Source organism: Lithobates pipiens, unplaced genomic scaffold (assembly GCF_037356315.1).
Source record: "Lithobates pipiens isolate NorthernLeopardFrog02 unplaced genomic scaffold, aLitPip1_a1.2 Scaffold_18, whole genome shotgun sequence".
NCBI classification, from domain to species: domain Eukaryota; kingdom Metazoa; phylum Chordata; class Amphibia; order Anura; family Ranidae; genus Lithobates; species Lithobates pipiens.
Window position 1 is genome coordinate 191,821,267 of NW_027507758.1, and position 27,186 is coordinate 191,848,452.

Here is a 27,186-nt window from a genome sequence, read left to right on the forward strand (position 1 = left end):
CTTTTGTTATTACATACTGTCACCAGTGCAATACTGCATTAACATATAGTTGGTTTGGTGGTGATCAGGAACACTGACCGGTGACAATATTTTTTATATACTGTGACTAAAGCAATGCAGTGTTACCATAGTTAACATTGCATTACTCTGGACAGGTGATAAGGATTATTATTGTTTTTTTGTTTTGTTTTTTACATACTATGATTACTTATAACAGTAATAATCAATATTATAAGCAACCATTGTTTCTGAATGAAATCCATTCATTCTGTGTGTAGTATTGTGATTAGCTGTGATTGGGCAAAGCTAATCACATGGTACAGATGGGCTGTGATTAGCCCCATCTGTACCATGGGATCACTGCAACCAATCACAGTAGATACAGCGAGTGACAGATTGCGTCACAGCCCGGCCCGTGTGATGAGGCACAATCAGGGAGGGCGTCATATGAGTTGATGCCGTCAAGAGCTGGTAAGAAAAAATGCTGTCCCTTGATGGTCATATGGATCCTATTTTCTCAAGCTTGGTACACATTAAGCTTTTTTTTTCCATTCAACCCAGTGGTCTGAACTAAAAAAACAAAAACAAAAAACAGAAAAAAAAAAAAAAAAACGAAATAAACAGGAACTTGGGAGGGGCTCACTGTACTAACAATGCAATGTTAGTACAACGATCTACCACTGAGCTTTTGCATTCTGACAGGGGAACTAAGACCCCCCCACCCCTCCCCCTCTCCTTCAGAATACATGAGTCAGCGCTGGTAGCCAATGGCTACCAGCGCTGATCGGATGCTCGTTTTCCCCCAGGTCTAGTCGATCGGCTTCTGTCGGATAGGCTGATGTACACACTGCAGGAAACCATGGAAAGTAGAGAAATCCAATTGCCTAAGGGCTAGTTGTATCATTGCCCTCTGAAGAGTAATCTGCGCTTGACCCTGGGACTAAAGAGCCTGGGCATGGGAGTGGAGGGCCAGAAATTTGTCCTGGGGCAGGAAAATCCTGGACAAAGTCATACCCAGTGAAAAGAGGGCTTGTTCATGGCTTTTAAGGACTTGGGGGCTAAGTGGAACCAAGTTCCAAGCTTTATTTTATAGAAATAAAAATAACCTCTCTTATCCCCAGAAGAAGAGCGCTTTTCAGCTTGAGGTGTAAATGAGAAGTATAGCCAAAGCTATTTTGGCTATACTTCTCCTGTAGGTCACAGAAGTGCAGTTCTTTCTGCACTACTATGAGCCGTTTTGAACCGTCAGCGAGCTAAAGATCATACTTCTGTTAACATTCTGTTCCCCTGGTGACCTTCTTGATAAAGGTACAATCAGGTCCATAAATATTGGGACATTGACACAATTCTAATCTTTTTGGCTCTATACACCACCACAATGGATTTGAAATGAAACAAGATGTGCTTTAACTGCAAACTTTCAGCTTTAATTTGAGGGTATTTACATCCAAATCAGGTGAACGGTGTAGGAACTACGACAGTTTGTACATGTGCCTCCCACTTTTTAAGGGACCAAAAGTAATGGGACAGATTAACAATCATACATCAAAGTTTCACTTTTTAATACTTGGTTGCAAATACTTTGCAGTCAATTACAGCCTGAAGTCTGGAATGCATTGACATCACCAGACACTGGGTTTCATCTGTGGTGATGCTCTGCCAGGCCTCTACTGCAAATGTCTTCAGTTCCTGCTTGTTCTTGGGGCATTTTCCTTTCAGTTTTGTCTTCAGCAAGTGAAATGCATGCTCAATTGGATTCAGGTCAGGTGATTGACTTGGTCATTGCATAACATTCCACTTCTTTCTCTTAAACTCTTTGGTTGATTTCGCAGTATGCTTCGGATCATTGTCCATCTGCACTGTGAAGCGCCGACCAATGAGTTGTGAAACATTTTGCTGAATATGAGCAGATAATATTGCCCAAAACACTTCAGAATTCATCCTGCTGCTTTTGTCAGCAGTCACATCATCAATACAAGAGAACCAGTTCCATTGGCAGCCATATATGCCCACGCCATGACACTACCACCACCATGCTTCACTGATGAGGTGGTATGCTTTGGATCATGAGCAGTTCCTTTGCTTCTCCATATTATTCTATTCCCATCACTCTGGTACAAGTTGATCTTGGTCTCATCTGTCCATAGGATGTTGCTCCAGAACTTTGAAGGCTTTTTTAGATGTTGTTTGGCAAACTCTAATCTGGCCTTCCTCTGTATTCACTCTGGTGAAGTCTTCTCTTGATTGTTGACTTTGACACATATATACCTACTTCCTGGAGAGTGTTCTTGATCTGACCAACTGTTGGAAAGGTTGTTTTCTTCACCAGGGAAAGAATTCTTCAGTCATCCACCATAGTTGTTTTCCGTGGTCGTCTGGGTATTTTGGTGTTGCTGAGCTCACTGGTGCGTTATTTCTTTTTAAGGATGTTCCAAACAGTTGATATGGCCACACCTAATTTTTTTGCTATCTCTCGGATTGTTTTTTATTTGTTTTTTCAGCCTAATGATGGCTTGCTTCACTGATAGTGACAGCTCTTTGGACCTCATTTTGAGAGTTGACAGCAACAGATTCCAAATGCAAATAGCACACTTAAAATTAACTCTGGACCTTTTTATCTGCTCCTTGTAAATGGGATAATGAGGGAATAGCACACACCTTGGCCATGGAACAGCTGAGCAGCCAATTGTCCCATTACTTTTGGTCCCTTAAAAAGTGGAAGTCACATATACAAACTGTTGTAATTCCTATACCGTTCACCTGATTTGGATGTAAACACCCTCAAATTAAAGCTGAAAGTCTGCAGTTAAAGCACATCTTGTTCATTTCAAATCCATTGTGGTGGTGTATAGAGCCAAAAGGATTAGAATTGTGTCGATGTTCCAATATTTATGGACCCGACTGTAAGCTTTGACCAAAGAGGTGTTTCCCAACAAAGGGTATACACGAGGCCTTTCTTGCACTGATGCTCCACAGACAAACATTTGAGCCAAAGGATTCTCTGAATGTATATCGAAAGGCCCAATTCTGGATATTTGGTGAATAATATCCACTAGACATTCAACACAGTAGAAAAGGGCCACATGCATGAATTCCAGTAGCATGAGGACAAAAGGATTCTTCAGGACCCTAAAAATGTCCATAGACCAGACGCCCAAGGTCTGGCAGATGGACATGGCAGCAAGGGCAGGGCCTGCAAAGGAGAAAAATGCCTTGGTGCACAACAGGGACGATCTACTTTTTTTTTCTTTTAGGAACCCCTACATAATACGGTATTCATTGGCAAAGCACCTAGGAGGTAGCAAAAAATATCTGGATCACTTGACAACCGCCTTCCGCATATATAATGCGGCAAGGTACGTCGGTCTGTGCATGCGATATTGTGGGTGAGCGCGCAGCCGCAGGTCCGGTAGACTTCATGTCTGCCGGCCACTAGCGGTAAGAAGAGGCAGAACGGGGATCTGCCTATGTAAACAATGTGGATCCCCGTTATGTCAGGGGACAAGTCTGAGATCTGCTATTCCTAGTGATCAGCAACAGCGATCTCTGTTGTCCTAGGCAGCCCAGCCACCACACAGTTAGAACACACACACAGAGAACACAGTTAACCCCTTGATCGCCCGCTAGAGTTACCTCTTCACTGCCAATGTCATTTATATATTGATCAGTGCATTTTTTTTTTTAGCACTGATTAATGTAATAACGTCAGTGGTCCCAAAAACTGTCACTTGGGGTCAGATTTGTCAACCGCAATGTTGCAGTCCCACTAAAAATCGCAGATCACTTCCATTACCAGTTGTGCAAACCAATCAATATAAGCTTATTGTGATTTTTTTACCAAAAATATGCAGAAGAACGCATATTGGCCTAACCTGATGAATAAATTTGTTTTTTTTAATTTTTGGATATTATAACAAAGTAAAAAAAAAAAACAATTGTTTTCAAAATTGGCAGTCTTTTTTGTTTATAGCGCAAAAAAGAAAAATTGCAGAGGTGATCAAATACCACCAAAAGAAAGCTCTATTTGTGGGGAAAAAAAAGAGGACATACATTTTGTGCCATAACGCAAAAAATGCCCGGGTTATTGGGGGTAAATCATTCCGATGCTTAAGTGGTTAAGCCAATCACTATATAAATACAGAATGCAAAAGGGAAAGGATTGAAAGTGTCTTAACAGCATGGGGGCTAAAGTGGTATTAAATCCAAAAACAAAAAATTACTATAGTGCAGATTACCAATTTCCTAAATATGGTGGCTGCATTCGTTTTCTTTTTTTAGCCTTTTTCCCCCCTTTATTTTCACCTGCTGATACTGCCAGTGAGTAGGAGGTCCTACTAGGCTGTTTTCCAGTATCCAATCTTCTGAAGGCAACAGCACAAACCACTTTACGTGAATATGTCATTCCAAGTCCCTTTTTTTTATATACAGTACCTTACAAAAGTGAGTACACCCCTCACATTTTTGTAAATATTTTATTATATCTTTTCATGTGACAACACTGAAAAAATTACACTTTGCTACAATGTAAAGTAGTGGGTGTATAGCTTGTATAACAGTGTAAATTTGCTGCCCCCTTAAAATAACTCACACAGCTATTAATGTCTAAGCCGCTGGCAACAAAAGTGTGTACACCCCTAAGTGAAAATGTCCACAATGGGCCCAAAGTGTCAATATTTTGTGTGGTCACCATTATTTTCCAGCACTGCCTTAATTAACCTTCTTGGGCAGGGATATCACCAGAGCTTCACAGGTTGCCACTGGAGTCCTCCTTCCACGCCTCCATGATGACATCACGGAGCTGGTGGATATTAGAGAACATACTCAACCTTCCGTTTGAGGATGCCCCACAGATGCTCAATAGGGTTTAGGTCTGGAGATTTGCTTGGCCAGTCCATCACCTTTACCCTCAGCTTCTTCAGCAAGGCATTGGTCGTCATGGAGGTGTGTTTGGGGTCGTTATGTTGGAATACTGCACTGCGGCCCAGTCTCCAAAGAAGGGGGGGATCATGCCCTGCTTCAGTATATCACAGTACATCAGTACATATTGGCATTCATGGTTCCCTCAATGAACTGTAGCTCCCCAGTTCCAGTAGCACTCATGCAGCCCCAGACCATGACACTTCCACCACCATGCTTGAGTGTAGGCAAGACACACTTGTCTTTGTACTCTTCAGCTGGTTGCCAATCTTCGTCTCAGACCACAGGACATGGTTCTTGTAATCCATGTCCTTGGTCTGCTTGTCTTCAGCAAACTGTTTACGGGGCTTTCTTGTGCACCATTTTTAGAAAAGACTTCATTCTGGGACGACAGCCATGCAGACCAATTTGTGTGTAAGGTCTGAGCGCTAAAATGCTGAACCCCTACCCCTTCAAACTCTGCAGCAATGCTAGCAGCACTCATATGTCTATTTCCCAAAGACAACCTCTGGATATGACGCTGAGCACGTGCACTCAACTTCTTTGGTCGACCATGGCGAGGCCTGTTCTGAGTGGAACCTGTCCTGTTAAACCACTGTATGGTCTTGGCCACCGTGCTGCAGCTCAGTTTCAGGGTGTTGGCAATCTTCTTATAGCCTAGGCCATCTTTATGTAGAGCAACTATTCTTTTTTTCAGATCCTCAGAGTTCTTTGCCATGAAGTGCCATATTGAACTCAGTGACCAGTATGAGAGAGTGAGAGCGATAAGACCAAATTTAACACATCTGCTCCCTATTCACACCTGAGACCTTGTAACCAATGAGCCACATGACACCGGGGAGAGAAAATTGATAATTGGGCCCAATTTGGACATTTTCACTTAGGGGTGTACTCACTTTTGTTGCCAGCGGTTCAGACGTCAGGAAATTTACACTGTTATACAAGCTGTACGCTCACTACTTTACATTGTAGCAAAGTGTCAATTCTTCAGTGTTGTCACATGAAAAGACAGAATAAAATATTTACAAAAATGTGAGGGGTGTACTCACTTTTGTGAGATATTGTGTGCCAATGACTAATGTATTTATCTACACTGTAAACATGACAACTTTCTGTCATTAACAGCTGTCTAACATTTGATGATATAGTCTAGATTTTTTATATTCTTCGATACATATTTCACAGAAACAACGGCCAATAAAAAAAAAAGAAAAAAAAAGTAAGAGCCGTTAAAAGTTAATACATTTACAGTTCCCGAATACCTGAGTCGTCTCTTTGCCAGACTCTTAGAACATATCCTTTCCATACTGCTCTGAAGGTTAAGTAGAGCAGTGATTGACTGTTTTAAACATTCTTTGTCTTCCTCATCCTCACTTTTTTCTTCCAATTGCTGTAATGAAGAACAGAAACGGTTTTGAAAATAAAATTATTAAAGCCACCAACTTCAAGAACTATTGAAGTCCACAAACATGCTTTTGGCATAGCCAATCAAGATAAAACTTTGTATCCTGGAACACTGAAATGTACATTTTAAAAGCAACAGTACAGTAAAACCTTAGTGTGAGAGTAACTTGGTTTGAAAGCATTTTGCAAGACAAACTATATTTTTAAAATACATTTTGACTTTATAAACGAGCGACAACTGAGTATAAAAGAGAAGAGAGGCGCTTCTAAGTGTAGCAATATGGTTACATTTAATGAAACTACAACATTTAGCAAATCACATGGTTGACGATTAATAGAGGCATATCCAAGTATGCAGGCATCTGAGGTAAAGCTGTCCAGATAGAGCATCCTCCGCACCTTCATTGACGCCATGCCTTCCATGCTGTGCTCCACGAGCACTTCAAGCCTCGCTTTCAGATCGCTCTACTTCTGACAGACTGACAGCGGTGAGAGTCGGCAGTGCGGAGGATGGTCTATGTGGATAGCTTTACCCCAGAAGCCTGCATGCTTAGATGTGCCTCTTAATTATCAACCATGCGAGTTGCTAAATGTTATGCCTTCATTAACCAGTTCAGCCCCGGAAGAATTTATCCCCTTCCTGACCAGGCCATTTTTTGTGATACAGCACTGTGTTGCTTTAACTGACAATTGTGCAGTCGTGCGACATTGTACCCAAACAAAATTAATGTCCTTTTTTCCCCACAAATAGATCTCTTTGGTGGTATTTGATCACCTCTGCATTTTTTTTATTTTTGCGCTATAAACAAAAAAAAGTGTAAATTTTGAAAGAAAAAAAAAAAACACAATATTTTGTACTTTTTTGCTATAATAAATATCCAAAATGGAAAAAAATTTAAATAATTTTTCCTAGGTTTAGGCCGATATGTATTCTTCTGCATATTTTTGGTTAAAAAAAAAAAAAAAAAAAAAGTAAAAGTTATAGCGTCTACAAATAGGGGATATATTTATGTCATTTTTATTTTTGTATTTTTTTTTTTTACTAGTGATGGCGGTGATCAGCGTGTCATCATCATCATCATGACTGCAATCGTCAGGGAAATAGGCGTATCCCTATGCACAATACTACAAGGATGGTGAATCGGCATAGGCAAGGACATGCTGACACGCATCAGTGCGCAAGGATGCGAAGCGTCATAACCAGACGGACGCGTAACGGTACGTGCACAACGTGATTAAACCCGCTGCTGACAATGGGGCATCGCTGGTTTATCGTCAGCTTCCCCTGTGTTCCTGTGCCTTGCATCTCCTGCTTATTTGATCTCCTGTGTACCAACCCAGCTTGTCTGACCTGCTCCTTCTGATTTCTTGGCTTGAACCCCTGGCTTGCATCTGACTTCCTCCCGCCTGCTTCCTGCATCTGACCCTGGCCTGGCTAACGGATTCAGCTTATCCTGTCTCCTGTGCTAAGGACTCCAGCTGCTCTTTGAGTTGGACTGTCTTGCTGTGACTGACCCCTGGCCTGGCTCCTGACCCTGCTACCTGAATATCCCACTGGTCTTCATCCATTGGACCTCCTAAGCACGGCTGCTTCCAGTAACTCTGCCTGTCCTACCAAGTTCCTGGCAACCAGCTCCACCAACCAGGCAACCGTTGCTTCTGTGGGCACCACATCCCCTGTGTCATCTTCATGGTTGTGCTGTGCTCGGCCGCAAAGGGAGCCCTCCCAGCATCTCGACCTCCTACCAAGTTCCTGACAGTATAAACCAGCCATGTCAGAGGCCAACGGAGGCGTCTCTCCAATGGAAGCTGTAATCTAACAAATCGCCCCGCTTGCCCAAGTCATCCAGAAGCTTCAGAAGGGATACCTTCAGTTAAAAGGTCGTCTGCAGAACCCGCCAGAGTCACCCACTTCCACAAATCAAGGCCCGCCTTCAGTCAGCTCTCCTAAGGCTGCTCCTACTGTGGTAATGTCCCCTCAAGAACCACGAGTTCTAACACCAGAACGCTTTTTTGGAGATCAAAATAAATTCAGATTCTTTGGGAACACCCGCTACCTGTACTTTGCCTTGCAACCACTGACTTTTTCCACTGAAACAGTGAAAGTAGAGTTCATTGTTTCTTTACTAAGTGGTGAACCTTAGACATCGGCCCATGGCCTATTGGAGCAAGAGTCCAGTCATTAACTCTGTGGACCAGTTCTTTGAAAACATGGCTCAGTTATACGATGACTCCCTAGGGATGGCTACTGCCAAAGCTACTCTACGGCAGAGTCAGCGCACTGCGGAAGATTAGATGATGGAATTCTGCACGTGGTCCACAGACTCTGGTTGGAATGAGGCAGCCTTAAGATATCAGTATCGGATGGGGTTGTCTGAATCCCTTAAGGATGAACTGCCTAGAATAGAGACCCCCTCAACACTAGAGGGTCTTATCCAGCTGACCATTCAGCTTGACAGACGCTTGCAGGAACATCAGTCTGAGCGCGCTTGAACCTACCTTCCTAACAGGACACGGCCTAAGGCCCTGTGTACATAAATTTCCCATACAGCTTGGCATGGTTCATTCAGCGCTAACTACAAAGGAGAGACTTGGTCGTCGACAGGTGAACCTTTGTTTCTACTGCGGGGAAATGGGACATTTTATAAGCAGTTTCCCCATAAGACCAAGGAAACCAACCCCCCACACTCCGGTCTACTTACAGGTGGCCAAGTCTTCTTTGACCAATAACCCTTCCTGTCACATTACTGGTGGCAGGTGAAGAAGTTCACCTCCAGGCAATACTTGATTCCGGGGCATGTAGTTGCTTCTTGGATCCGGCTTTAGCAGAGAGTCTCGCTAATACTCTCAATAACAAGAAGCAGAGACTGACAGTCCATCTGGCCGAGGGCTCAATGCCTAGTTCCGGGCATGTCACCCAAGGGACAGTACCTAGCCTTACCTCTACCAACTGAGGTCACCAGAAATTTCTTCAATTTGACGTCCTAAGATCCCCCATATTCCCGGTCATTTTGGGAATCCCATGGCTACATGTGCACAATCCTTGGATTGATTGGTCCAAGAAAGTAGTAATTTTTATATCCTCCTACTGCCGGCAACATCGCCTTGCTCTTGAATCCAAGGACTTTTCCAGTTGTCTGACTGTACTACCCACACACCTAGTGTGGACTCCAATATACCAGCAGCCTACCTGGAGTTCATAGATGTTTTTGACAAAAAGATCATCCTTACGACCTAGCCATTGAGTTACTACCAGGGGCGGAAATCCCTTTTGGTTGTATATTTCCTCTTTCTGAAACTGAGCTTGAGACCTTGAGGCAATATATTCATGGAAACCTTGAGAAGGGATTTATCCGCCCTTCCTCCTCTCCTGCCAGTGCTGGCATTTTCTTCATTGAGAAGAAGGCTAAGACTTTGAGACCATGTGTAGATTACCAGGAACTAAATAAAATTACCCTTAAGAATCGCTATCTGCTTCCCCTTATCACGAAACTCTTCCAGAGGTTCCATACAGCTTACGTATTTACCAAACTAGACCTACGTGGAGCCTACAACCTCGTCCGCATTCAGGAGGGGGGACTGCATTTAGAACAAGATTCGGACATTTCGAATATATTTAGTAATGCCGTTTGGATTGTGCAACGCCCCAGATACATTTCAGCACTTTATAAATTAAAATTTTCGGGAGTACTTAGATCACGTCATTGTCTATCTCGACGACATTCTCATATTTTCAGCCACTCTGGAACTTCACAGAACACATGTTAAGAAAGAGCTGTGCATCCTCAGAACACACGGGTTATATGTTAAGGCCGAGAAATACAATTTCGAAAAGGTGTCAATCCAATTCCTGGGGCTCATCATCCCCACAGGTGGGATAGCTATGGGCCCACAAAAAGTGAAGGCTATCCTTGAGTGACCGGATCCATCCGACAAGAAGGGTGTTCAAAGGTTCATCAGTTTTGCAAATTTCTACAGGAAAATTTCTCCACCATTGTAGCACCTATTACTCAATAACCCGCCGACATACCAAATTCCAGTGGTCCATAGCAGCACAAAACCTCCTTTGACCAACTAAAAATATTCTTTACCTCTGCATCGATCTTACAGCATCCTGATCCTGCCATATCCTATGTCTTGGAAGTTGATGCTTCAGAAGTAGGCACAGGGGTGGTACTATCCCAACGTTAGGGCCCCAAAGCATTACTGTACCCCTTGGCTTTCTCTTCACAGAAGAGGACCCCACCAGAGAGGAAGTACGATGTGGGGGATCGGGAACTCTTGGCAATTAAAACCGCTCTAGAGGAATGGCAATATCTCCTGGAAGGTGCCACTCATCCCACCTTAATTTTTAAGGACAATAAGAACTTAGAGTATCTTCACATGGCCAAACGGTTAAGACCCCGACAAGCTCAATGGGCCCTATCCTTTTCAAGGTTCAATTTCCATATCACCTACCGCCAGGGTCTAAAGATGGAAAAGCGGATGTCCTGTCCCAAATGTTCCTGGACACCCCTGAAGAAATCACACCCGGCACAATTTTGTCCCCTCATAACTTCCTCTTGATCCAGTCTAATTTAAGGACTTCAATTGAGTAGGCCTCCACTCAGTGCACAGAACAAGTCTCTTCAGTAAGAAGTCGGGGGGGGGCTTCTATGACACCAAGACAGGATTTTCGTCCCACAGCAAACCAGGCTACAAGTGTTGAAAACTTTTCATGATCACTAGCTGGCTACTTTTGGGTCTGAAAGACAACCAAACTTGGTCCTTACGGTGGCCCACTCTGAGATCTGACTGTAAGGAATATATAAATTGCTGTAAAACCTGCCAGCGCAACAAGGGGTCCAAAGCCAGATCTTGGGACCTGTTAAGACCATTGTCAGTCCCCGGACCAACCTTGGAAAGAGATCTCCATGGATTTCATAGTGGAGTTGCCCCCTCAGAGGAATTTACAACTACCCTGGTGGACCGGCTGTCCAAAATGGCGCACTTCTTGCCAATGATAGGCACACCTTCCGCCATGGACACAGCAAAAAATCCTTATAAAAGAAATAGTCAGATTACACGGCACACCAAACAACATTGTGTCAGATAGAGGTGTGCAATTTACCTCTAGGTTCTGGAGAAACCTCTGCAAATTACTGTCAATCGAGATATGCTTGTCCACAGAGCAACGATCAAACTGAAAGGACCAACCAAATGTGAGAGCAATAGCTACGATGTTTTTGTTTTTTCTCAAGATGACTGGATTTCATTATTGCCTTGTGCGGAATTCGCATATAACAACCCTGTGCACGCTACCACCAACCACTCACCCTTCTGGGCAAATTACGGCTTCCATCCTTCATTTTTACCCAATATCATTCCCGAGTCCTCAGTTCCAGCAGTTCAGGACAAAGTAAACTTCATCCAAGCAAACTACGAAATACTCCAGGACACAATGAAGAAGGCTAAAGAAGGGTACAAGAAACAATATGATAAAAAGAAAAGAAGAAACCCTACCTTTAAGATAGGGGGAAAAGTGTGTCTTTCATCAGCAAATCTCAAACTGCCATGTCCATCCCGGAAACTGGGACCTGGGTCCTTTTGAAATCAAACGTGAAATTAATCCTGTAGCTTTTGATCTTGCCAGAAGCTTATTCACGTTATTTCTAGTCCTTTTCCAGGGAGAGAAGAAGTACCCCCCCTCCAGACCTGGCTTCAGATGAAACGGATTTTAATGTGGAGTCCATTCTTGACTATCGTCTGAGAGGTAGGATAATTCAGTTCTTAATTAAGTGGAAGGGGTATTCTGCAGAAGAAAACTCTTGGGAGCCTGCGAGCTATGTGCACGCCCCTAGGCTTATGCACAGGTTCTGCAACAGCCCCCCCCGAAAAATGGGCATGTCAGGGCATCCGGAGGCTGCACCTTGGGAGGGGCACTGTCAAGGAAACAGGCGCATCCCAATACTACAAGGATGGTGAACCGGCATAGACAAGGACACGCTGACGTGCATCAGTGCACAAGGATGGCAGTGGCACAACCAGATGGACGCACAGCGCCATGATCAGGTGAACGCACATGCGCAACGTGATGGGGCGCCACTGCCTATTAAAACCCGCTGCTGACAATGGCGAATCACTGGTTTATTGTCAGTTTCCTGTGCCTTGTATCCTGCTTATCTGACCTCCAGTGTACCAACCTGGCTTGTCTGACCTGCTCCTTCCGATTCCTTGGCTTGACCCCCTGGCTTGCATCTGAATTCCTCCCGCCTGCTTCCTGTATCTGACCCTGGCCTGGCTAACGGATTCTGCTTATCCTGTCTCCTGTGTTAAGGACTAAGCTGCTCTTTGATCTCGGACTGTCTTGCTGTGATTGACCCCTGGCCTGGCTCCTGACTCTGCTACCTGAATATCCCACTGGTCCTCATTCACTGGACCTCCTAAGCACGCCTGCTTCCAGTAACTTTGCCTGTCCTACCAAGTTCCTGGCAACAAGCTCCACTAACCAGGCAACCCATGTTTCTGTTGGCACCAGATCCCCTGTGTAATCTTCAGGGTTGTGCTGCGCTCGGCCACAAGGGGAGGCCTCCTACGAAGTTCCTGACAGCGACATTGCGGTGGACAGATCGGACACTTGACACTTTTTTGGGACCCGTGACATTTATACAGCAATCAGAGATAAAAATAGCCATTGATTACTGTAAACTGAAATGTATGCAGCATCCAAATAAAGCATATTGGAGGTGTCACAATCACCATAGTTCTGTGGTAATATACGAGACCAACAAAACAAATACCTAAAGGAAAATATTGTCCAAAGTAAGCAGTTTAGATATACAGTATAGGACCGGGAAAACAAATATCCGAAGGAAAATATCTACATTAAGAAGTCCAGATTATCTAAAAGACCTTCCAGCTCAGGCAGCTTACTGATCACTAAATTATCTTCTTTGTTCCAGTGCTGATCCTAGATACTTTGAGTGGAGGACTTGAAATTAGCTTGGTAACCTGCATACTGGGGGAAAATGTGCAGTTAATTAGCCATTGGTTTGCTGAATGGCCCAGGAGCATAGCAGAGCAAAAGTCAATACCTTATTCCAGAGTATGGCTTAAATTGGGAAGCAACCCTCATGCACAAATGACTTGGTTTAGAATAAAGTTACATGTAGGCATATTTCGCTGCATGCAATCGGTCTGCCTCTAAAATTGCCATGGATTAATTAACTGATAAATATTGGAATATTTAAAAATTATTTTTATATATATAGGTAAGAATAATATGCAGAAACCTATAACCATAAACCAATGAGCTAAACTAAAGTGTTTGTAAAATCAGAAGGTTTTTTTTTATCTTCGTGCATTCTATTCACTAAGATAAAAAGCTTTCCGTGTACAGCAGCCCCCTAATACTTACCGAACCCCATCTCAATCCAGTAATGTGCACAAATGCTTCGGCCGACCAGGGCTCTCCCTCCTGATTGGCTGAGACAGCAATGATGCAGTTGGCTCCCGCTGCTGTTAAAGTCAGTTAGCCAATGGAGAGAGAGAGAGAAGGGTTGGACCCGGACTACGGCTCCGTGCCTGAATGGACACACAAAGCTGTGCTTTGGGTCGGATGCCCCAAAGCAAGCCGCTTGCTGTGGGGGCACTGGACAGGAGTGAGGGGCCAGGAGCACCGAGAAGAGAAGTATCTGGGCTGCTCTGTGTAAAACCACTGCACAGAGCACTTATGTATAACATATTTGTTATTTTTAAAGAAAAAAAGCAAGACTTTAGTTTCTCTTTAACAATTTTTTATCAAATTATTTACAGATTAAAAAAAAATAAAAAAAAAATAAATAAAATAAAACTCCCTAAAACTCCCTCTTACCTTAATGAATTCAAAGTAGTGCAGGCAGTAGTAAACAGGAGCTAGAAGTAGCCGAGGCAAAACATATTGCACAGCTTCTTTAAAACCTTCACTTATAGACTGTAAATAATATAGAGAAAAAGAATGTGACATTAAAAAAAACTTCATAACATATATAACTGAATGATTAAAGTGTTACTAAACCCAGTAATTTGAAAATAGTTAATCCCCAGCTTATAAATCATCTTTTTACATTAAAATACTGCCACTATATACCTTTTTGGCTGATCTGTATACCACGGTCAGCGATAAACTGCACAGTTTCTCCAGTGCTGAGAGTTCAGATAGGAACAGATTTCCACTGCAGCCTGTATACACACACACACACGTGTGATGCCAATATCATGTGACCTGACTATATCTGAGAACAAGTAAATGTTCTCTCCACCATAAAAGACACAACTGAGCATGTGCAGGTTGGTTACCCTACCTGTGTTAGCTGGCTTTCCACAGACAACACAGGAGGGAAGGATCTGTGCATACAGGATAAAACAGCTTTTTTTTAACACAATGCAAAGGATTAACCCCTTAAGTTCCACAGTGAGTATAACAAGCATGCTATGTTGCATATACAGATCTTACTGTTGAGGGTTTCAGCGACATTTTAAGGGAATCACAGTTTCAAAGAAATGAATTTGTTACTATGATCTCTCGATGAAAATTACCCTCACCAACAGTTTCCCAAATCTGGTCCTTTCATTTTACAGTAATATACATGCATGCATCTCTACAGAAATTTTATGGATATTCAACCATTTTACATATTAATAGCAACCCAGTAAATGAGCTTTGTACCTGCAGACACTGGGGATCAGGGTGTGCTAATCTGATGATAGACTCGACTTGCTCAACTTCAGTGCTTATTCTTTAAATTATGAGGATTATCCTACAGAGCCTGCAGCTACATATGTAAGAGTTATTTCAAAGCTCCTTTACTGGTTTGTTAATATTTAAAAATACTTGAAAGTCCATAGCCTGGCCAAAGATTTAAAAAAGAGAAACTGTGCTTTGCCCACGCAGGTTCTTTTTCCATCCTCAAACACCCAAAACACCCTAAACCTACTTTCCCTTCCCTTAAGAACAAAAAAAAAATCAGCCTTGTGTAATCTCAAGTTATATTTCCAGTCTGAACTTCCAAAGGGCTAAGTTAATTTCATGTACCAACAGAAGGTATATATGCTCTCTCCATTACACAACCCCTCTCCCCATACTAGAATGTGCATTTATATTGCTCCCTGTGGACAAATGGAATTGAAAGGGGGGGGGGGTGTAGTAGTGATGGAAAAAAAGAACAGGGTCAGTTTATTTCCTCAAAACTGTAAACCAAAGTTACGTTTGTACTTACCATAAAATCTTTTTCTTGCGTTAAGCACTTCCCTACAGGAAGTGTGCACATTGACAAAGAACATTAGCCAATATAACCAAGCCATTCATGCCCCAGTCATGCCCCAGTTTTGTGAACAAGCAATAAAAAAATGCCCAATTACAAAGAGGGGTGGGAGTTGTATCCCTCAAATGTTAAGAAAAAGATTTTACAGTACAAAGTACAGAAATATTCTTTATTATCTATTGAGGAACATAAAAGCCTCTGAGTGATCATACAGATGTGGAATCTTCCTATAATGACCTTAAAGTCAAAGTTAGAAATAGTCAGTATCAAGAGAATTACACGAGGATCAATTTGGTGTTCCAGACTAGGACAGAGCGAAGGACCCAACTAGCAAGTGGATGATAACCAATCATTTACTTTAGGGAGCAAACAGGTGGGACAACAATTACCTGAACAGGAGAAATAACTTAGACCAACAGCTTAAGGTGGTCAACAAAAAGAAAAAAAAACTAAATCTAGCATACCTAACTCTTGACCTCGTGATGTCAGGGAAAAGAAACTTTGAAAAAAAAAAAAACAACCAGTTAACAGTTGAAGGTTTACGTAAGAGACCCCTAAATGCAGGGAATGGGAGGTCCATATACTTTACATATCTGCAATTACTTAGGCACATGGGCACAAAAAAAAACAAACACTAGTTTCAGTAGCAATTTGCCACTGCATACAGCTATATGATAGCCAATGTGCCCCCGCACATTCTGGAGTTAATGACCATATTTTAGAGCATTCGGAAACTATTTTTTTCTATGCTATATGCATGTAAACCATCAGGTGCAATCTCTGGACCGGCCAATGCATCTGACACCCATGACCAGGTTATCTGATCTGGTGGCTCAGGTTGATTAAATCCTTCCTTTCATTCTTCCAGAAGATTCAATGACCATTCAAGGGTCTTGAATGCTGAAAACAGCTCAGCTTCCATCAACGTTCTGGAACACTGAGCCATCTGGTTGTCCCTTCAATGCTTTATCTTTACGTTGCAGGGACATCTGATCAGGATTCAGTTTGACAGAGCCACATGGAACAATTATCAGGGAGGAACCAGAAGTCATAGCATGGAAACAGAAGCAGAGAACATTGTGCCTTGGTCAAAACTTCACTTTAAAGCATTGTCTGCAGTTGATAAGAGTGTTGAGGTGCAATGATCTGGAGTGGGATTGAGCAAATAGGGCTGCCTGCAATGGAGCTACTCATGCAAAATTTGAGGGCTGGGCGGCTCCTGGACTGTAGAATCCATATCTGGGAGCAGAGAATGAGAAATTTTTAGAGAATGGACAGTCTGTCAGACATTGCATGACAGAGTTTGAGGCAATTGTTCTCTCAACGGAAGCACATCAAATTATCCCTCTATGAGACTAGTACCTTGGTGGATACTTGGGACGCAAAAGGCAGACCAAATGGAAGGGCTACAAACTAATATTTTTTGCCCACAACAAATTGCAGGACCTGTCAATGTGCTGGAAACATGGGGACATGAAAGTACACATCCTTGATATCCACAAAGGATAGAACGTTTCCACAATGAAGGGAGGCAACAGCAGACCTAATGAATTCCTTGCATTTTTTTTTTTTTTTTTATTTGAAGACATTGAGTTGCCCAAGATTCAAGACGGGACAAATGACCCCTTTGGCTTTGGTTAGTGAAACAGGTTTGAGCAGAAAACTTTTCATATCCGAAACATTGGCAATGACTTAAACTTTGTAGGTTTGTTGGATATACTCCCAAAGTCCATATCCCTAAAGTCTGTCAAATAGACATGACAGCTATAGATGGTTACATGGCTGGGTCTCCTGGGGAGAACAAGGATTTGGAAAGGTCTTCCAGTCACTTGTTAACCTGATCCTTACACACTGAAACATCTTCAATCCAAACAGTCGGTGCTTGAAGGCAAAAATAAATAAATCGACAACTGTAAAGGCCCACTTCTCAAAAGGGAGGCATTTACAGATTAGGTTCAAGGAAAGCACTGGAAAGGTTTTGGAGGCTAGACTAGTAACAAGTAGTGGTTTCAGACACAGGTTGCTCCAGCTTTAAACATGTGCGCATTACATCAATAAGAACCAATATGTTATCTTTTAAGCTCACCATACAGATTTCTCCATCCACAAAAAGGAAGCGAATGGACGAATTCCCCCCACTGGGACACTCTTATGACAGTGACTCCCCATCGAATCAGAATAAACTGATCAGTGGCTGAAGCTCAGTGGCAGGTATTAAAATAGGGACCCCCCCATGGCCATATACTGCCTACTAGGATGCACTTAAACAAAGACGTCTATTGCACTACACAGAGTATCCCCCATGCACAACAGAGGTATACAAATACTCTTTAGGGTCATCATAATCTCATGTTTATTAACAAGCACACCCTGCACTCCAAGCAAGGTTTTTTTTTTTTTTTTTTTTAATTAGGACCCCTTACCGCTTGCTAAATGAACTAAGTAGAAAACAAAAACCTGGGGGGGGGGGGGGGTGTTATGGGGGGTTTAAAGTGTTTGTTACCCCAACACATATTCTTGATATGTGCCTGATGTACCATTTAATTATATGAGAAAGTATCCTGTTCTCTTTCTATTGCTTCCTGCACGTTGGCACCAATGACAAAGTCAGAGGTAGATGGAGTGTCCTAAAGAACGATTTTAGGTACTTAGGAGCTAAATTGAGGAAAAGGACCTCCAAGGTAGTATTCTCAGGAATACTACAAGTACATTGAGCCACACCAGAAAGGCAGAGGGAGATTAGGGAAGTAAACAAGTGGTTGAAGAGCTGGTGTAGTAAGGAGGGGTTTGGGTTCCTGGGGGACTGGGCTGACTTCTCAGTCGGTAACAAGTACCATAGAAGGAACGGACTGCACCTAAATGAGGAGGGTGCAAATCAACTGGGAATGAGGATGTTAAAAGTTAGAGGGGTTTTTAAACCAGGCGATGGGGGGGGGGTGCAGAGATAGTAAGAGCGGGTAGTATTGGTAGGTTGACCAAAGCACATAAACCCAAGGTAAGTATAGTAGCAAGTCCTAGTCGCCATCTCGGAGCACCCCTTAAGAGGATAATATGCGACCGGTCTACACTACATGGCATGTTCACTAATGCCAGGAGTCTGGCGGACAAGATTGGTGAACTAGAGATACTATTGTACAAGGAGGATTTAGATTTTGTGGGAGTTTCAGAGACCTGGTTCAACAGCTCTCATGATTGGCTGGCAAACATTCAAGGATATACCCTTTATCGCAAGGATAGAGGGTAAAAAAGGGGGAGGGGTATGCCTATATATCAAGAATAATGTACAAGTGAATGTGAGAGATGACATCACTAAGGGTGCTAGGAAGGAGGTGAAATCCTCATGGGTAGAGCTCCAAAGGGATGAAGCTAAGGGGAAAATAATACTGGGAGTATGCTATAGGCCCCCTAACCTGAGGGAGGAAGGGGAGACTGATCTGCTATCACAATTTGGATTAGCAGCAAGGATGGGAAGTGTTATCGGAATGGGGGATTTTAAATATCCAGACATAGACTGGGCAGAGGGAACAGCGCATTTATCTAAGGCTCGCCAGTTCCTAAATGTCTTACAGGACAATTTTATGGGTCAGATGGTAGACGCACCAACTAGAAATAAAGCATTCCTGGATCTACTGATTACCAACAATACAGACCTGATCACAGATGTGGAAATACAGGGCAATTTAGGAAACAGTGACCACAGGTCAATTGGCTTCTGTATAAATCACACAAATAGGAAACATAAGGGAAATACAAAGACACTGAATTTCAAATGAGCAAACTTCCCTAAACTATGAACCTTGCTAGAAGGCATAAATTGGGATAAAATATTAGGAACAAAAAACGCAGAGGAGAGATGAGTTTGCTTTAAGAGCATATTAAATAAAGGCATTAGCAAATGCATCCCATTGGGTAATAAATTTAAAAGAGCGAACAAAAGTCCTGGATGACTTAACTCCAATGTAAAAATGCATATAAAAGCAAAGGAGAAGGCCTTCAAAAAATACGAGGTTGAGGAATCATCGTCAGCATTCAGACTTTATAAAGAATGCAACAAGAAATATATGGGTGCAATAAGGATGGCTAAGATAGAACACGAAAGACACATAGCAGAGGAGAGCAAAAGTATGTAAATAGTAAAAAAGGGAGGATAGGCCATATTGGCCCCATAAAGAATGAAGAAGGACATCTGGTTACAAAGGATGGGGAGATGTCAAGGTAGTGAATTTATTCTTTTCCTCAGTCTTCCCGAAGGAATCGGGGAGCTTCATTAACCAAAACTGCAGTGTTTAGCCTCACGACACATTACAGGAAGCACCTTTATGGTTAACAGAGGACAGAAATGAAATTAAACTTGGGAAACTTAACAATAAATCACCGGGACCAGAGAGCTTGCACCCGAGGGTACTTGGGGAACTCAGTCAAGTAATTGCCAGACCATTGTTCCTAATTTTTACTGACAGTCTACTGACTGGAATGGTACCAGCTGATTGGAGAAAAGCCAATGTAGCACCAATATTTAAAAAGGGCCCAAAAAACATCCCTGGGAATTACAGACCAGTTAGCCTAACATTAATAGTATGTAAACTCTTGGAGGGGATGATAAAGGGACTACATACAAGATTTTAGTAATGAGAAAGGTATCATTAGCAGTAATCAGCATGGATTCATGAAGAATCGTTGTCAAACCAATCTACTAATTTTCTATGAGGAGGTGAGTTGCCAGCTAGATAAAGGAAGACGCGTAGATGTGGTGTATCTGGATTTTGAAAAAGCATTTGACACAGTTCCCCATAAAACGTTTACTGTACAAAATAAGGTCCCTTGGCATGGACCATAAGGTGAGTACATGGATTGAAAACTGGCTACAAGGGCAAGTTCAGAGGGTTGTGGTAAATGGGGAGTACTCTGAATGGTCAGGGGTGGGTAGTGGGGTCCCCCAGGGTTCTGTGCTGGGACCAATCCTATTTAATTTGTTCATAAATGACCTGGAGAATGGGGTAAACAGTTCAAATTCTATTTGCGGACGATACTAAGCTAAGCAGGGCAATAACTTCTCCACAGGATGTGGAAACTTTGCAAAAAGATCGGAACAAATTAATGTGGTGGCAAAAACATTGCAAATGAGGTTTAATGTAGAAAAATTTAAAATAATGCATTTGGGTGGCAAAAATAGGAATGCAATCTATGTGTGGGGGGTGGGGAAGAGAACCTCTGGGGGAATCTACGATGGAAAAGGACCAACAGGGCAACAAAGCTTACAAAGGGTCTGGAGGACCTTAGTCATGAGGAAAGGTTATGAAGACTGAACTTATTCTCTCTTGAGAAGAGACGCTTGAGAGGGGATATAATTTCCATGTACAAATTCCATACTGGTGACCCCACAATAGGGATAAAACTTTTCAGTGAAAGGGAATTTAAAAAGACACGCGGCCATTCACTAAAATTAGAAGAGAACCAGTTTAACCTTAAACTGCGTAGAGGGATCTTTACTGTAATAGCGGTAAGGCAGTGGTTTTAGTGGGGAGCATCAATAATTTAAATAGATTAAGCACCTGAACTGCCACAACATACAGGGATATGTAATACTGACATAAAAGCACACACACAGGTTGGGCTTGATGGACTTGTGTATTTTCAACATCACCTACTATGTAGTCTTTCCCACCTGCAATGCCTTGAAACACCTTGGGGTAAAGAGACAATTCTTCGGAACCCAGAAGTTGAAGAATGTGGAAGTTCACCTGCCAATTTTACACACCTGGGAGGTGCATGGTGGACAGGGCTGGAATGTAAAGTTCTGTCCAAGATGGAATCAGATCTGCTTCTCCATAAGCTGTGAGACTCTGGCTCCTCCCGGGTTGTGGATGCAAGCCACCACTATGACACCTGTCTAAATCCTGGTTGGGTTAGCTCACAAATGAGAGGTCCAGCATTGAAGGTATAACCAAAGTGTCCCGAGTTCCTGAATATTGGTCAGGAGACAAGCTTTTTCCATTGACCAAGTCCCTTCTACCAGGATTGGTATCGAGGACTACTCTCTGGCCCAAAAGTCTGGCTTCCAGTGTGAAAATGTCTCAAAACATTTCCCCAAGTCCAGCACTGAACAGGAGACCCATCATGCCTGGAAAAACCTGGTCCTGTAGGTCAGGTGTAAGGGATGATCCACAGCCTGTCTGTCTTACATTGCCACAATGCTGAGTTACAGCATCCTGCAATGAAATTGGGCATAGGAAACTGCCTGGAAGGAAGCCATCAGGCCCAAAACACTCACGCTAAGCCCAGTGGCTGCTGGAGTCAAGAGCCTATACATGGGAGCAACAAGTCTGGAATTTGTTCAGGGGAAAGAAGACCTTGGACAGGGTTGTATCTAAGAGAAGTCTGAAATAATCCAAATAATGTGACAGTTCCATTGCTAACTTCTGGACGTTTCGGACGTAACAGAATTACTGGGTGTTCTGCAGTCTATAGGTTCACAAAACCTTCATGGACTGCTCTTTGGAAAAAGGTCATGCAGATATACCACTATGGGGATGCCTTGGCAGCACAGCAGAGCAACACCAGGGTATACCACATTAGTGAAGCCCCGAGGTGCAGTGGACAGACTAAAAGTGAGGGGCAACAAATCAATATTGTTGCATAACTGCAGTAAGACACTGCAAAGGCCAGCAGACATCTCCCCACTTTGATAAGTGGGGGTGCCCTCTCAATGACTATTAAGACTTTGTTGTGGGGCACAAGGAAAAGGCATGACTCAGTTCCCGCCCTTATACTTCTTGAAGCATGTTCAAAGCCTGCTAGCAGATTGCTTAAAGTGGCAATCAACACTCTCATTAGGTTCTGTGCTCAACATTTAAAAACTGGTGTCGAACAATACTTTAAAAGCTTCAAGAAAGCTTGTTGAAAACTCTGAAAATGCTTTGTCAAAGCTTGCTGTGCACAATGTTCTTATACAAGCTGAAGCTTGTATGAAACAGACCTACAAGTATTCTCCTGACCTACTTCAGTATGTGGTGTTGAAGTTATTTAGCAACTTCTATTACCTTCCACTAGCACTGCCCATTGGGTGGGTGCACTTTGCACTGCAATGGTGGCGGCATCCGTTAGCTTCCATCAGGACACACTGTCACAATGATAATGTGTATGTTAGGCTATGCAGCATTCATGTATTTCCATCAACACAGTTCTGGGTTCAAATGCATCAGCTATGCAGCTATGCAATGATGTAGAATTCTTTCTATGACCAGTTGTAGATTTTTTTGTAAAATAATTGTGAATTCTGACAGCAGCTGACTTGTGTCAGGAAGTTCAGGCATCAACTTGGCACCTGAGCAGATGGTTTGCAAATCCCAAAATATAGTGTGCAGAATTTGCTCACTATAAAGAAAATTACATAGTCAGTAAGGTTGAATAAAGACACCAGTCCATCCAGTTCAACCTGAGTGTGTGTCTACAATTGTCCCAATCCCTGTACATTGCACACTCACATTGGTCCCTACCCTCAAGGAGCCCACAATCCAAGGTCCTCATTCATATACTAGGGACAATTTTTGGACAGAAGCCAATTAATCTACCTGCATGTCTTTGGAGTGTGGGAGGAAACCAGAGTACCTGGAGGAAAACCCATGCAGGCACAGGGAGAACATGCAAACTCCAGGCAGGTAGTGTCGTGGTTGGGATTTGAACCAGCGACCGTTTTTACTGCTAGGCAAGAGTGCTAACCAATACACCACTGTGCCGCCCAAAATAAAGAAAAGCACTTTTGTTTATATACCTAATACTATTGTTTGTTAACATGGTCTTTAATTACAACATTTAGACTAGAATCGGACATTATGATGATGTCATAACTGATACAGCGGTATTTTTTAAATTGTTTATGATTTATTTATAATTATGCAGTTTCTTTTATATGTCATCATCCTGAAATGTTGGTCTTTTAGATCAGTGGTCATCAACCCTGTCCTCAGGGCCCACTAACAGGCTAGGTTTGCAAGATAACTGAAATACATCACAGGCGATATCATTTGCTTTTCGGTGATTGCAGTATTCTAGTCTGCATCTTCCCAAGGTAATGCATAAAACCTTGCCTGTTAGTGAGCCCCGAGGACAGGGTTGATGACCACTGTTTTAGATGACTGTCATATTTTTCAAAATTACTCCTTAAACATAGGGAAGGTGTGCTGGTGAAGGTCATCCATTATTCCAAATATCCATCCATCATTATTATGTACAATAATGGTGTCACTACAGTCCCCCCAGTTTATGTGGCTTTGAACCACCGGATGTGGGATACTACTTGTCCCACAACTGGGATACTGGTCTAGAGACATGTGGGATACTGGAACACTTGTCTACAGACATGCTCACAGAACAATGATCTTGAAGGAAGCAGAATCTTTTCAGTAGTCAATCCTTTAATGCCCGCTTTACAGAATTGTAAAGTAACTGCGCTAAAAGTTATACATTAGTACCATTGCCGACCTACTTCTAAAAACCTGGTTGCGTGGCTGTCTCGCTTATTGTCAAGTGTAAAGCAAATCAGAGGATTCCATCTGCTTTCTATCACTGGTTCAGCAAGACAGCCAGGAAAGTAGCATTTTCAGGATAAGGTTAACAATGGCAGTCTATGTTCTTCTTTCTGCACAAGTTTCCTTTACAGACAAACGCCATATGGTTATCACATAATATGAGATAACTTTGAACAGAATATATCAGACAGGATGAAAAAGTTACAATATAAATTTTAAAGAGCTACAAGTTCAATTTATATCTTGTCCCCTGAACAGCTTGTATTACCTGTAAATAAAGAGCAGCACCAGGCTTTGAAAGTTGACTAAGGAAGTGATCATGAAAACCTGGTCGAAGAATATCCTGAGCATAAGACTCATATGGGTCAAAAGCTAATTCCTATAAGGAGACAAAGTAAGATAAAGCATAGTTAAATGCACTATATACAGCTGAATAATCACACTGTTCATATTGCTTTTAACAAGTTTAATGCTATTCAAAATAACTATCATACTTTGTGAAACACTCTTAAAGTATATTAAATGTCAAAACTTTTTTTTTTTTTTTTGATAAAGCGGTAAAAGGTTTACATCCAAAGTTAGATTTTTAATGTGGCCTGTATCCCAGTTATGGGGATTCACTTTTACCATTTGTCCTGGTGGCTACACTTACTAGAAATGAAAGTGAGGGAGAATCCAAAACTCCGATTTGCCACCAGAACAAAAAGAGGGGCAATGCATTCTGGTTAATAGCTTAGTTGCACCTTTATAAAAAAGGTATTTCCCCCACCTTAAAGAGATATCATTCCTCTTACTTGCTGTTGTGTTTACAGTACATAAGTAAAGGGGAATCTTCTCAAAGGCACACAGAAGCCAAACTCACCGTAAAACAGCATCTTCATCTTGACCTTAGGGCTATATCGCCCCTTTAGGAAAGGACTAGGCAGAAAGTGTTAAAAACTGCAACACTTGCACAGTACCGCCCAGGGGGTGGTCCTACTGGCTATAACCCCTCACACAGCATCCAGCGGCTCAGTTAGTCAAAAGCAGTACAAGCATAAATAGGAGGGGTGGGTGCTGTGTCCGTCAATGAACTTCAGAGAAAAGGATTTTATGGTGAGTGCAAAAATCCTATTTTCTCTTTCGCTCATTGATGGACACAGCATCTTCATCTTGACCTTAGGGACATCCCCAAGCAGTGTAAAAAAAAAATGAGGGGTGGGAACAGCAAGAAAACAACTCCATCCATAACAACCAGAGCTCCTCAACGGAGGAGTTGCAACCTTAACCACTTGGTTCCCACACTACGTCTATTAACGTCATGGGCTTTCAGTGGTTATATCTAAATGATGCCTGAGGCCACAGACATCATTCAGATATTGCCGTTTTCAGCCGGCGATTCCCTGCACCATAAGAACGATCATAGCGGCTGTTACGCCGCTTGATCGTTCTTACGGGCGGCGGGAGGGGACGCCCCCCCCCTCCCGCCGCCCTCCGGTGCTTCTACCGACTCACTGTTTCCATCGGTGAGTCAGTCTCAGGATCCGCCGGCCCCAGCAAGTAATCATAGAGATTTCCGGCGGACTAGATTGTCCCCGGAGTCTCTATGATCGTTCGGAGGCCGGGCGCGATGTTATGACGTCACGCCCGGCCTCGGTATTCAAATTAACGGCGCCGATCTGGCTAGAAAGCCAGGATCGTTTTTTTTTTTTTATTATTATTCCCAACCTAGAGGTAAGATATGGGGTCTTATTGACGCCATATTTCACTGTAAATAGGTCAGATCGGGCCATATTCCTATTACAAGGGATGTTTACTTTTTTTTTTTTAAGTGTAAAACTAAAAAAAAAAAAAAAAAATTTTTTTAAGTGCCCCTGTCCCCGTGAGCTCGCACACAGAAGCGAACACATACGTAAGTCCCGCCCACATATGAAAACGGTGCTCAAACCACACATGTGAGGTATCGCCGCGAACGTTAGAGCTAGAGCAATAATTCTAGCCCTAGACCTTCTCTGTAACCCAAAATATGTAACCAGTAAAAAAATTTAAAGCGTCGCCTATGGGGATTTTTAAATACCAAAGTTTGGCGCCATTCCACGAGCGCGTGCAATTTTGAAGCGTGACATGTTGGGTATCGATTTACTCGGCGTATCCTCCTCTTTCACATTATGCAAAAAATTTGGGCTAACTTTACTGTTTTTTTTTTTTTTTTTAAGCATGAAAAAAAAAGAAACGTGTTCGAAAAATTGCTGCGCAAATACCGTGCGAGATAAAAAGTTGCAACGAGTGCCATTGTATTCTCTAGGGTCTTTGCTAAAAAAAACATATATAATGTTTGGGGGTTCTATGTAATTTTCTAGCAAAAAAATTAGGAATTTTACATGTAGGAGAGAAATGTCAGAATTGGCCTGGATGCGAAGTGGTTAAACAGCTGCCTGCAAAACCTTTCGGCCGAAGCAAGCATCCGCTCACATCAACCTTGTAAAACTTGGTGAAAGTTTGAACGGATGACCAGGTCGCCGTCTTACACACCTAAGAAACAGACGCTTGATGTCGAAAAGCCCAAGAGGCACCAATTGCCCTGGTAGAATGTGCCATGACAGGAAAGGGAGGCACCCGTCCCCTTATAGCATAAGCCTGAACCACAATCTGTCTGATCCACCAAGAAATGGTGGCAGACGAGACCTCTAGTCCCTTCACCACCAATACAAGCCACGATACAAACAGAGCCAGAACTACGAAAAGGAGATGTAGCAGACAGATACACCGCAGAGCCTGGACCATGTCCAAGGAATGCAAAACCACCTCTTTGGGGTGTGACGGCCAAGGACATAAGGACGGAAGCACAATGTCCTCATTTAGATGAAAGGCCGAAACAACCTTTGGCAGAAACAAAGGCTGCGGTCGCAGCACCTCTTTATCCTTGTGGAGGATCAAGTAGGGAGACTTGCAAGATAAGGCCGCCAACTCAGAAACCCTCCTGGCAGATGTAACAGCCGCTAGAAAGACTACTTTTTGAGAGAGTGTCAATAAGGGGATCTCCTTAATGTTTTCAAACGGGGGTTTCTGAAGCACCG

At 42.7% G+C, this 27,186-nt stretch overlaps 1 protein-coding gene across 1 annotated transcript in view; it reads right to left on the bottom strand.

Moving 5' to 3' along the window:
- The window catches only part of SOS1 (SOS Ras/Rac guanine nucleotide exchange factor 1), a 415,017-nt gene that overhangs the window by 250,560 nt on the left and 137,271 nt on the right, over window positions 1-27,186 (bottom strand). The window contains exons 7-9 of the mRNA XM_077486479.1: window positions 24,399-24,509; window positions 14,174-14,272; window positions 6,180-6,307 (exon numbers count right to left, since the gene is read on the bottom strand). Coding sequence (XP_077342605.1) covers window positions 6,180-6,307; window positions 14,174-14,272; window positions 24,399-24,509 — 338 coding nt within the window. The remainder of the gene's footprint in view (window positions 1-6,179; window positions 6,308-14,173; window positions 14,273-24,398; window positions 24,510-27,186) is intronic.